Here is a 13,537-nt window from a genome sequence, read left to right on the forward strand (position 1 = left end):
AAGAATGGTTTCACTGTATCATTGAGTCCTCTGCATTGATATCTATCTGGTTAAATAAGTCATGACATGTGCAGTTAAGGCATATCTACCCAGAACCACGTTTAGGAAATGAAGTGCAACAAGAGCGAAATGCTTTCCTTGCAAACACTTGGCTGTCACTGAGATTCAATTTGTTAGATAGCGTGCCAAAAATGCTACGTGGACTTAAAAAACAACGACCTCGGGATGCGTGTACCGGATGGGTGACCGCATTCGGCAGTTTGACTCATTTCTGATGTCTCCTTAGACAAGCGCCCTTGTTTTCAATATGTCTATGTTCATCCAGCAGCTAATGGGTACCAGGTAGGATGAGATGGTAATTAAGTGTCTTCATGCGCCTCACAGGCAGGTTGGGCTGAGATGAGAATGAAATTCGAGCGCACACTGATCCATTGACAGGGGTAATGATATAGCGCTTTGAGTAATGCTTTAGGGTAAAGATTTGGAGCATTATAAATATTATTATCATCATAACGATCATCTTCATCTGGGGAATGATAGATTCGTCGCTTCTTCCAGTAAATCCACGGGTTCGTTTTAAGAGGAAATTTAAAGGGATCACATTTGAGCAAGATTGCCGCAAGAATGTCAATAAAACTGCAAACTGTATAGTGCATTACCTATATAAAAAAGAAGTTCAGAAATGAAGACGTTGTTACTGATTTCTCGTGCTACCGAGGGAACCCTAGATATCTTCGCTTCTTCCAGTAAATACACGGATTCATGGTAAGAAGAGGAGAAATTGATATTTCAGAACAATAAATGTTCCTGCCAAGATACATTATGGGCACATTCCGCGTATTGATTTTCCAGAGTGAGTGGGTGGATGCCAAAGAACTATACAAAAAATTCTGTTTCATGAAAAAGACATTCGTTAAATTCTTCACTAAATGAAAACCTATCCAGAGTATATAAAATACGTTTATTGCCTTCATTTCTCTGTTAGTTGTGAGACTTTTCGTCTCTTCTTTTTTTGTCTCTTGACTTCTGAGGATTCCTGATTCCAACTTTTTTTCTATGTTGAGTTGAGAAGAGTTTATTTGAGATTAATGTAAACCCGACGTCTTTTTATGTGATGAATGAACTGCAATCCACTGATTATTATTTAGGAAAGCGTATAGGTATAAATGTTTAAAGTGGTAAACGTATGAGACCGGCATCAATTCGGACTTTCCTCCTACATTAAGCTGACACGCCGTGATATAACTGATATAACTCACTCACTCACTCTCAATGTTTCGTTCAAACTCGAGGCGAGGTTTTTTCCAAGCGTATTTTTTATTCTTTACGTAGCATATACAAAACTGAAATTCGTCTATTTGTTTGAAATGAAATACAATTTATTAATATCAACACATATCTGAATTGTACTGTTGCAGCCATAATGGCACAGAATGAATCTCCATCAGCCAGGGCCGTATACTTTCAAGGTTAATCCTTCCGATTAACACATTTCCGGATAACAGATTATTGATAATGAGTCGTGTCCCATTGTATAGGCATGTTCGGAAGGCGGCATGGGGATTGAACAGTCGTATGGTATCGTAGATAGGCAAGAAACATCTGTATGACACGGGCGTGATGTACGAGGTGTGTTACAGTGTAACCTCGGCATTCCGGACTATACAGTTACCAGTAAAATCGTCAGGATGAACATAGGACGCGGTAGGAAAAGAGTATGTTTGGTCCACATGCACATGTACAGGACCTTCATGAATTAAGAAATGAACAAAATGTTTAGAAAGAGTTATCAGATGTGATCATAAGGATAAAAAACTAGGCTTTATTGACACTCTTCAAAAAAAGAAAAGTACAGGTAGATTTTTAGTAAATTTGTTGTACCTAATAAAGTTGATATATTTAATTTAATATCATAGATACAAATACGAAATTTTGGAGCTCGATAGTCACATATTGTCGGACAAAGGCATTGGAAACTGTTTATTGTCATGTCACATAAGGCCACAAGGTAGCGCTGAACTCAGTATCTCGTGTGACGGCTCCGGGCAGCAATCACGGCATCTGCATCTCCTCGGCACTGACTGGATAGGTGTACGAATTCTTTCCTGCGGAATTCTGCGCCATTCTGCTTGTAACGCGTTGGCCAGTTGTGGGAGTGTCTGCGGCGTGTTCTGAAGTTGACGTACACGTCGATCGAGTTCATCCCAGAGGTGTTCGATTGGGTTGAGATCTGGAGATCTCGACGGCAAGGGGAAGACGTGGATGTTGGCATTATGAAGGTAGTCTACCGTGACACGAGCTGTGTGCGGTGGAGCGTTGTTATGTTAAAACAGATCCCTCTGACGGTCAATGATTGGAAGAAGGTGAGGTGGAAGAATTTGATTCATGTAGCCATTTGCTGTCAAATGTCCCTGAACCACAACCAAGTCTGATTTCGTGTTTGTAGGATATTGCCCCCACACTATGACACTATCGCCACCGAAATTGTCGAATTCACATACACAATGTGGGGCAAAACACTAATTTCGACGACGATAAACACGTTGTCTTCCATCTCGCCGGTGAAGAAGAAATCGTGATTCATCGCTAAACCACACTCGTCTCCAGTTTTTCAAATTCCAAGGCTGTAAGATATGGCACCAACGCAAGCGTCGCTGTCGATGGATCTGTTGCAAAACAATGACGATAACTGGGTCTTCTGGGTTGAATTCCAGCCTCGCGAAGACGGTTCCTGACAGTCTGGTCCGATATCCTCCTCAAACCAGGGATGCGTCCTGCAGTCTCCGTAGCTGTGGCATTGCTATGACGTAGGTGCATCAGTCGAATGTAGCGATCCTGTGCAGGGGTGGTAACTCTTGGTCGGCCGGTTCTCGGACGGTCTGCAGTGGAATTGAACTGTGTATATCGGTCCAATCGGCGGTAAATGGTGCTATGGCGGACGTTGAAGTGGCGTGCAACAGAAGACTGCGATTCCCCTCTTTGGATACATCCTATGGAGATGTTCCGATCGGCAGCGCTGAGTCTCGGCATTATCGAACTTGAAAAATGTTGACAATTGAATGAGAAATTATTGGCTTATGCTTGCCTTTTTATAGCCACTACCACGAGTTACGAATGCCATAACTTGCATATGCATTTAACTTTACTGTTTTCCTCCATGACATTTTTGAACAAGTATTAAAACAATGCCCTTTAAGACATTGCAACTCGACAATGTCTACGTTTGACGCACCGTTTGCAGAATATCAGGCCATCAACTGTTACATTTTCCAATAACATATATCCAAGTTATATACCGGATTGTTTGTATGGTCAGGTTCAATGAACTACATACTACCTGTGCGTTTCCTTTTTTTGTGAAGAGTTTATCTGCAATGTGTACGTTTAGGTTATGATGTGTCGACGCAGTTTCCGGAAGCGTTTTTTTTTTAATATTGGAACTTGAGCAAATATGCGTTTTATTTTGACGCATTTTCTATTCATTAAGGAAATTATTTTTGTCATTTTTAGTTAGGTGTAGGTTTGTTTGTTTGTCGCCGCACTCAGCAATATTCCAGATTTATGACGTCGGTCTTTAGATAATCGAGCCTGGACCAGACAATCCAGTGATTGACATCATGAGCATCGATTCACGCAATTGGGATACGATGACATTTACCAAGTCAGCAAGCCTGACCACCCGATCCCGTTAGTCGCCTCTTACGAGAAGCATAGCCGCCTTTTACGGCAAGAATGGGTTGCTGAATACCTATTCTAACCCGGATCTTCACGGGTGGTGTTGGTAAACACAGAATAAATATATGATATAAAAATCGTCTTCGATCACACTTTTTCTCAAATTTATAATTTCTTTGAAATTACAAAATTCGCCCTTTTGTTACTCATTTTATTTATTCTTGTGTACTTTACCATGTCAAAAGTCTAACACTGGAAAGTAGAAGAATTACTAGTTGCTAGCCATTTGCTGGACTGAAATTATTTTCACGCCACTATTTCAAAGTTGGACATGTCCAGAATCCCCAAAAAGGTCTCTATTCTGTATCATCCTATCAGGGTTTAGCATTTCTGGGTAATTAGTAATACCCATTTAATTATATATACATCGATGGGACCGAACCGAATATTTACCCTGGATTAGAAGGGTCAGGACGGACGAGGAGAGGACAGTGATTCAGTGAATATCTTTTTAAAGTCAATAATAAACATTTTCTTTCGTTAATAAAGTAACCCTTTGGGCCCTGTATACGTACTCAAAAAACGTACAATAACTGATCTTGAACATCAAAAGTGAACTTCTTTAGTGGTGGAGTGTGCTTCTGGCTATTGTTACATATCTATATTACATTTCACTGACTGATATGTCCAATTAGACCGCCATCTCGCCTACAGCCAGCTGACGTTACTTCTTTGGTATTTGACATTTGAAAAATGGGGAGGTAGGATAATTAAGGGAAATGACAAATTTTAAAGTTGCGGAAAACTTTGAAATAAGAGTTAGTATGAAAATGAGCAGACATGTTCAAATGACTGACAACTAGTTTGTCTTTTTCTTGCATGCTTTGGAATTCCGACTGACCAAATACATAAATTTGGCTAAAATGAGTGACAAAGGACCAATTTTCGAACTGGAAATGACGAAAGTCCGTGAACAAAACAAAATATTTTAAGGTTCATGTTGATTTCTTCTATTATCTCCCCATAAATGTATAAATTTCAGCACGAGTAAAAGACTTGCTCTTGTTGATATATTATAAAACCACTTCCTGAAAACCTCTCACATCAGCCAGCCTATGGAGACAGTTCAGCCTTACCCATGCCTTTAGTGTCCCTAACAGCTGAATAGATAAACGTCTAATTCATACGAACACATTTGATACTATCACATTGATCAGTAAAGGTTTTCCTAATTCCTTAAATTACGCATCCATCGTGGGCAAGTAAGGACATTAGTGTACATGTACATAGTCCTTTCTAGATGATGTTTCAGATATCTGTTTTGTGGTTGAATTTAGAAAGCCACACCTATCTAACTACAATGGGAACGTTTTCACACTTGAAATGACATTAACAACGAACTCGAGAATTTTGAAAAATAGAAATAAATTATCCTTCGTTTTGAAAAAGTCCCAAATCCTTAAATCAATACTTGAAACGAACAGAACAATCCCTGTGATTAAAACAGTATTGATCGAGAAACAGCATATGTTTCAGTCAAACAATGACAAACTGATATCAATATATCCTTACACACTGGATCAGTTTTTAAGTATTTCATATATGAGTTAAATCTGTAACATATGTCGCCAGCTGGCTTCAAAATCATAAACAACTTGCTAGTGACAGTTGCGTGGGGTACATGAAGTGTATTTATGATACTTTCCTGTTGTGATGTTATATAAACTGACGGTTAAACGAAACTTTATCATAGTGTAAAATCACTCTTGTTTAAAAACCATATAAAGATTGATGCATGAAGTATCCCCCCCCCCCCCTGCTACAAGACACGTAACAACTCTCCAGTGCACAAAATAGTCAGTCGTCACGTCGGACACGTCGTCAATTTCATTTTTAAAAGCCGAAAAGTTTCTTTTGGTGGTCAGTACATGTCATGAAAATAAGATTCTGATTCAGAACATTTTGCAACAGAATGTATCACGAATTACATTACGACACTTATAAGTACAGTAAAACCTCGTTAAACTGGACGTGGACGAATAAATACGTTCTGGATTAACGAATTATTAGAAAGGAAATAGAGATTACTAGACGAGTGTTTTTCTCTCGTCAGGTATGCTTTTAAACAACTCCTTGTAAGATAATTGGCGTATGCCAGACAAGAGTGCAATAATCTGTTCATCACACAACCTAGACAATCGCGCTACTTTAGAATCGAGTGAGTGAGCGGGTTTAACGTGCGTGAGTGAGTTTAACAGTATTGCAGTTACGTCACGGTTTGTCAGCTTTCTGTAGGAGGAAAGCCCAAAGCGATTCAGGTCTCAGACGTTTACCACTTTGAAGAAACGCACGAGCAAGGGGATAGTGCTGACAAATTTAGCAACACAATCGGGGCGAACCGGGATTCGAACCCACAATCACAGGTTCCTGACACGCACAAGGGACACAACTCTCTGTACATCAAATTGCGGCACCTTTCACGACTGCGCCAACCTTTTCCCCTTTTAGCATCGAATCGATGTATATGGCCATGAGTGACGTCATCCGGCATATTCCTTTCAACACACTCCATAATTAAGTTTCAACTATATTGAGTGAGTGAATATAAATTTACGCCACTTTTAGCAATATTCCAGCAATATCACGGCGGGGGACACCAGAAATGGGCTTCACACATTGTACCCATGTCGGGAATCGAACCCGGATTTTGGTCGTGACAAGCGAACGCTTTAACCACTAGGCTACCCGACCGCCCTTCAGCTATGGACAGTGAAGACGATGATGATAGTGCAAACTTGTTCAGATCAAAGAACATTTTTATAAACAATCTAAAACCATATCATTTCGACAGAAACGTAGGGGAATTCGACTGAAGCACAAGAAACCTATCAATGAATTACAGTCAGGAAAATACACGTAGACCGTTAAAATCAGGCCTCAGGATCATCACCATGGACCTGGAATTCCACTTTACACATATGTTTGATACCATGCCTTTGTCACACACAGGTCTGTAAAAATAATGTTTCTTTGTAATCTAATAGGCGTTCCGGGCGTGGATGTCATATTGCAAAGTCCCTTTACAGTAATTGTTGATACACACTGGACCCTCGATTATCCGGACTGTACCCTTACCTCTAAATTCGTCCGTGAGAAATTGTTGGATTAATTAATCTTTGGTATGAAGTCTTATAGAAATAGAGATTGTTGTTGTGAAAGGTATTATCCCCTTTATCATAATTAATCACTCCTTTAGTAATCATCCAGACACATGAGTCCGCAGAAGTTTTTTTAACAGGGTTACAACATTTTAGGTCCCAGTAAAGTTTTCAGACGTTTTAAAGTAGACATGTTTTCAAATTTGACGCCCAAGTGACAAACATGATATCCGAAGTAATTCCTTATTTTCACTTGGACAATATGTTCCCGTGTTGATTTCAGGTTAACAGTTGAGTTGCCTTTGCATGTATTTGTGATGGTAGCCACCAGTGAGGCAAAATACGCTCATATTTTCATGAACCCCTGCTAAAATCACGTCTATTTGATAGTGATTCATAAACAAATGGTTATCGTGTTATCGGAATCGTTCAATGGACTCTGCTTTTAGTATATATTTCTTATGATTATGGAGGAAATGTTTTTGACGCTTTTATTTCCGAACTGACGAAGTTCGGACAAGCTTGTAAAGTACTGTATACAAGGTCCTCTGCAGTATTGAGGCAATCGGCGTGGTGCAGTCATGACCTTACCGTCTAGACCAAGTAATCGCTTGTATTTGAAGACTTCTAAAATTAATTGAAAAGTCTTATTTATAGGGCAAGCCGTATCTTATGCCAGACGAATGTTTATCATAGAATAGAACTTATCTAAATTCCATACATTGTAACTCTCCCGTCTGTGCTTCTGTGTTAGAACACTTGTCTCAGTATATTGACGCTGTGTGCGGGCCTGGAAATTTGACGTCATTAACAAAATATGACGTCAGTTTCTAAGGGATCATTTTAAAAGTTCAAAAGGTCAATGTCGGATACATATCCGACTACCAAAGGTTTGGGGATTAATATGTTTACAATTGATAAATATTCTACCACCAAAAGTTTGAGGATGAATATGTCTATAATAGATACATTTCCTACGACCAAAGGTTTGGGGATTAATATGTTTACAATTACCTGTGTTAAATTTCACCTACAAAATAATTTTTTCAGGGTATTTACGGTTTAAGTCAATAAATAGTCACTACTTGTTACTGAGGATAAAATGAAACTATGCCTCTCAGTTGATGTTATCATATGTTTGATTTTCAACTGAAAATATCTTAAGTTAGCGATGTTATATCAAAGCAAATGAACTGTATTGGTGCTTAGTCAGCACTCAAAGAATACTTCTGCATTGTTTTATATTTTGAAATTTCATTTGATTTAAAACTTTAAAAATTTCGCATAATTCACCGGTACTGACGGTGATCCTAGACATCTTATCTGTGAAAATAAATAACTTTGCTTTCTTTGGCGCAAAATTACAACATTTCAAACATGGTAAGGGTCATGTTGCAAGTTCATTTTTTACCCTCGTCTACATTGAACCAGTTTATTTTTACACAAAATTACCCAGTCACAGATTATTCTTTACAAACTGTTGCTGGAATGAGAGACGGTTTGATAGACATAATCAAATTTAACAACTGTTCCTTCAGTTTTCAATCACATAAAAACAAACTCGGTACACTTTCCTTCGTCCCTTAGTTTAGAGTTACTCTGAAAATGAACAGCTTCTCCCTCGTGGGAATAAAAACGAGTGAATAAGCAGTCAACTTGACATGCAGTCGAACTTTGTTCTCTCGAACCAGAGAGATAATGTGACTTCTCTGGGGTTGGACACATCCAACTCGACCCTATATTACCGTTTGACCTGGCAACCAGACCACAGAAAACTTGTTATGTAAATAACAATAATATTATTAGAAATGAAGAACTTCCTATCTTTGATGTTTCACGCCGTATCCTCTTGACTATTATACTTGACAGAAGGGTTGTCAGTTGTGAGATACTTTTAACTCTTTGGACTATTAATTGAGTTCGAGACGACCGGGAATTCGACACATCCAATCCGAGGCATCCGTGTTAAAATAAAGAGTTTACCGGACCGGGGATACGGCACATCCGAGTTTTAAACAAAGGGTTCGACTGTACGTGAAAGCTCCCCCGCACCACCAGCTCATGAATCATTGCAACGTAGGATTCGCTTTTCACATTTTCATAAATTTGCCCTGGCTATTATGTCTCAAATCTTAAGGGATTAATTTGTTTATCCTACTTTGAACTTTTGAACTGGTCCCTAAACAAAAGGATAGCAAATAACGGCAAACATCGTGTGCAGAGTTGTGTCCCTTGACTGTAAGCGTCCACTGTCAGTGGTTAGATTGAAATTGATGTGACCTCGCTGCACCAGTGTTCGTAGCTTTAAGCAAAGTAGTAAACACCCGTGTCACTTAGGCAATTTTTCTCTATTTTGACTTGTACCATGTGTTCCCGTGGGGTTTTTTTAAACGGCTTAAACACAATGCTTCTGATCCGCCCCTGGTCATGAAATTCATGCCATATTGCTGCACCTGTCTTTGAAACCTTCATTACTTTCACTCACAACGGGTGTTACCAGAAGGGCAAGAGATACTCACCTATTCCGAGAAACACCTCTCTGTGTCACTCTGTCTGTCTGTCTGTCCATCGGTCAGAAGAAGATAGATTAAAAGTGTACCAGACTGTTACATGTACTACTACACTTTTGGGAATAATCAGTTGAGTCAAATATTATTCAAATATACACTTGACATTCTACTTCATGAGAGTTTGCGGCAAAGACATACTTAGCATGTATCCAGCCAAGTGTAAATTCATCAGTGTCTGCCTGTCTGTCCGTCCGTCCGTCGATGCGATAAGGTTAGGTTTAAAAGTTTATCAAATTGTCACATCCACAACACCACTTTTGAATATATGAAAATATACACTTGACATATTATGAAAATCATTTTTGCGTATCATGGAAAGATAAAAAAATCTCCCTATCAAAAGTGGAGTAGAATATAAGAAGCGTCACATTCACTTAACTCACCAAACAGCAGCAGCAGGAGGTCTGACACAGCCAGGCTGAAGAGGTAGTAGTTCGTCGTCGTCTGCATGTAGGAGTTACGGGCGATGACGATGCACGTGCAGACGTTGCCGATGGTGCCAGAGATGAAGATGAGGCTGTAAATGATGGTGAGTAGGACGCCGGCTGTGCTGCCCATGTTTTTCGAGCCAAGGTTGGTGAGGATGTAGTCGTCGAGGGAGAAGTTGCTGTGAACGATGTCACTGGCGTTGCTCATGTTGAGCATAACTGACACGCTACCGACTCCAGACATTGTTCAGTTAACACAAATCCCTTGTTCAGTTTGCTTACGTACCACAGACCCATAGGACATGTTTGCGTTCACTGAGGTATAATCCCTATGGCATTGTGTAAAGAGGTCCTATAACCTTGATGATACGATCAATTCCTTGGGCAATGTCTTTATCGTGGCAAACTTTGATAGAGATTGAGCTTGAACATCCACCCCTTATCTCCGATAAAACATAACTAGCTCATCCGTTTAAATGTCACAAAGATCACTGATAACTGTCGACACTGAATACTTGTTGCTTCAAAAACTCTCAGGTCACAGACAGCGTGGGGCATCATCCGTTGTGGGAGGCGTTCACGTTTTCACACACTACAATGTAGTTTGTCGACTTCCACGTTTACACACCCTATGTATTATCGTGAATGATCTGGCATCTATGTATATGTGCAGTATTGATTATAGTCAGCTATATCTGGCTATGTCATCCACACAATATGGACTTCGAATTCATTGTAGAGTGTCTGATATCCACGGTCACACACAATACTGACTTTACTGTGGTGTGTCCGACATCCACGATTACACAAAATATGGACTTTACTGCAATGTGTCTTATATCCACGTTTACAAACAATATGAACTTTCTTGTAGTGTGTGTGATATCCACGTTTACGCACAATAAGGACTTTACTGTGGTGTCTGGCATCCACGTTTACACACAATATGAACTATATTGTAGTGTGCCTGATCTCCTGGTTTACACACAATAAGGACTTTACTGTGGTGTCTGGCATCCACGTTTACACACAATATGAACTTTCTTGTAGTGTGTGTGATATCCACGTTTACACACAATAGGAACTTTCTTGTACCGTGTCTGATCTTCTGGTTTACACACAAAAGGTCTTTACTGTGGTGTCTGGCATCCACGTTTACACACAATATGAACTTTCTTGTAGTGTGTGTGATATCAACGTTTACACACAATATGTACTTTCTTGTAGTGTGTGTGATATCCACGTTTACACACAATATGAACTTTCTTATAGTGTGTGTGTGTGATATCCACGTTTACACACAAAAGGTCTTTACTGTGGTGTCTGGCATCCACGTTTACACACAATATGAACTTTCTTGTAGTGTGTGTGTGATATCCACGTTAACACACAAAGGGTCTTTACTATGGTGTGTCTGGCATCCTCGTTTACACACAATATGAACTTTCTTGTAGTGTGTGTGATATCCACGTTTACACACAAAGGGTCTTTACTATGGTGTGTCTGGCATCCTCGTTTACACACAATATGAACTTTCTTGTAGTGTGTGTGATATCCACGTTTACACACAATATGAACTTTATTGTGGTGTGTCTGGCATCCACGTGTTCACGAAATCCATGTATCCGTGCCTCTCTTTGTCTTTTTCTATTAACTTGTGAAAGACCGGAACTTCATTGACAACCAAAAAACTTAATAAGGTCTTTTTAGTTCAAACAAAATTCACGATCTTTTTCATTCGGGTGTCAAATTTCCCACTTGCATTCACACTTACTAGTGATTCATATTCAGACAACATGTAAAGGGTACTATGACCCATTGTCGGGTGCCGCTTTCCTGCATAGGTCAAGAAGTTGTACCCTGTGTGTGAAATTGAGATATTGTTACTGTTTATTAGTGTGAAGGACCCACAATTTGATCTTGAGGGAGCATTGGTGGGCTTGTGGAGACCCCCGCAATATGACATGATCAATCCCTAGTCATTCACTATTATATCAATACATATCATTATATTTGTGTGGCTTATGAATAGGTTTTTAGTCAAATTGCTAGTACTTCATCTACCCTATGTCTCGTGCCTCTTATGTCAATAATATCGTAAATAAAAGAGACAATTAAATTACAAATGCCTTATATGCAATGTTCTGCAATCTGTGAGGGCTTTTAGAACTAATTGTATGCTGTCTGAACTGGTTCATGAATAAACATAATACGACAAGAGGAATGTATTGACAGTGGCCTGTAATTGTTGTGATAGAATCCAATGTAAACATTCTCATAAGATTAATACTTATATATCAACACATGACGCTATACACAGGTGAATCTTAACAATCGGCAATGTTCTGGCCATGTAACAGATATCACATATCACATAAATTATCCCAACTCGTAAATCCACAGTTGATCGACAGTCACATATCCATCCCATAAATTATTACAACCCAGTAATCCAGACTGATGTATCGTAAACTACAGGGGCAAAATATTTAATCAAAATATTAATTTTTCGTTTGCTGATATTATTGATCATCACCAAAATAACTGAAACACCTTTATCCATCCATTTGCCTCGTTAACAGTTGGTCGATTTAGTATATCTTCTTAAATTCATATTCTAAAATTAAAAATTAAATTTACCTTGAATGTTAGAAATGCTTGTTTTCTCAAAACTCCCATAGATTCAGAATTGTTCCAAGTTGGCATTTTTCTCTCAAGCATTTCTCCACAATGCACATGTTATCCACCACTGAAAACATTTTCACGCGGTTACCACAGAATTTGTTTCCTGGTCCGAACAATTCGTTGAGTAATTCTCATATGACGTTTCGGTAGGTATCCTCATCTTCGTATCACGCTTCGAATGAAACAAAACAAACTGTTACAGAATGTAATTTGATCACACACTTCTACACCTCCCTGCGCGGAGGGTGTGTCTTCTCAGATTTACAAGTAGCGTCCAATCACTGGAGCTCCAGGGTGAGTTTCAAACAACATACACAGGGCCAATAGCAGAGCCTGAACTGGCCGAACAAACAAGTTGAGATGTTTATAGAGAGTTCACTCAATGGCTGCGAAAAGTGTCACTCTCACCAACCAACTTTTAATCCAATCTAGCTAAGTCACGCTGACCAGCATCAGCAGCTAGCGCTGCTCACACAGGGGATGCTTGTCTCTGATTGCAACAGCGGCTGTGGGAAGCCATGTGCTGTGGTGATAAAGCTGGTACACACAGCTCGGCGTATGGAATCCCCCGTCGCATAGTTTGTGTAGTAACGAGCATATATTCTGACGCCGGTGTATTCTCTGGGGCAGTTACTTCAGTGATTGCTCGTCAGATAAACTAAATGGGGTTCTCTATCGGAGGACAGCCACAAAATGACGCAGGCCATGGAGATCGGCGTTAGGGGTTGTGGTTAAAGTATGTCAAAGGCTTTTAAGGATGATTATGGCAGTGCCCAACTATATAGAAACACAAATATAGACTTCATGTTCATAAATACTTAATATTGAATCAATGTTTACTTGAGATAGGATAAACGATACCAGTAATTCAGTTTGTAGACTTTATTCTTCTTTACCCTCTACCTTATACAAGTACATGTATATTGCATCTTGTTTCATGTACAGTTATACTTATTTGGAAAAGTCACCTTTGTGTTGAAAAATATTTATTTTTACAAATCGGTGTGGATGGAGTTTTGAA

At 39.3% G+C, this 13,537-nt stretch overlaps 1 protein-coding gene across 1 annotated transcript in view; it reads right to left on the reverse strand.

Annotated features, from left to right (window-relative positions):
- LOC124138999 (pyrokinin-1 receptor-like) overlaps nucleotides 1-13,020 on the reverse strand; it is a 37,960-nt gene extending 24,940 nt beyond the window's left edge. The window contains exons 1-2 of the mRNA XM_046505944.2: nucleotides 12,472-13,020; nucleotides 9,787-11,691 (exon numbers count right to left, since the gene is read on the reverse strand). Of these exons, the coding sequence (XP_046361900.2) occupies nucleotides 9,787-10,075 (289 nt within the window). The 5' untranslated portion in view covers nucleotides 10,076-11,691; nucleotides 12,472-13,020. The remainder of the gene's footprint in view (nucleotides 1-9,786; nucleotides 11,692-12,471) is intronic.
- Nucleotides 13,021-13,537: the final 517 nt, after the last annotated feature.

This window comes from Haliotis rufescens, unplaced genomic scaffold, assembly GCF_023055435.1.
Source record: "Haliotis rufescens isolate VD_foot unplaced genomic scaffold, xgHalRufe1.0.p SCAF_5, whole genome shotgun sequence".
Taxonomy (NCBI): Eukaryota; Metazoa; Mollusca; class Gastropoda; order Lepetellida; family Haliotidae; genus Haliotis; species Haliotis rufescens.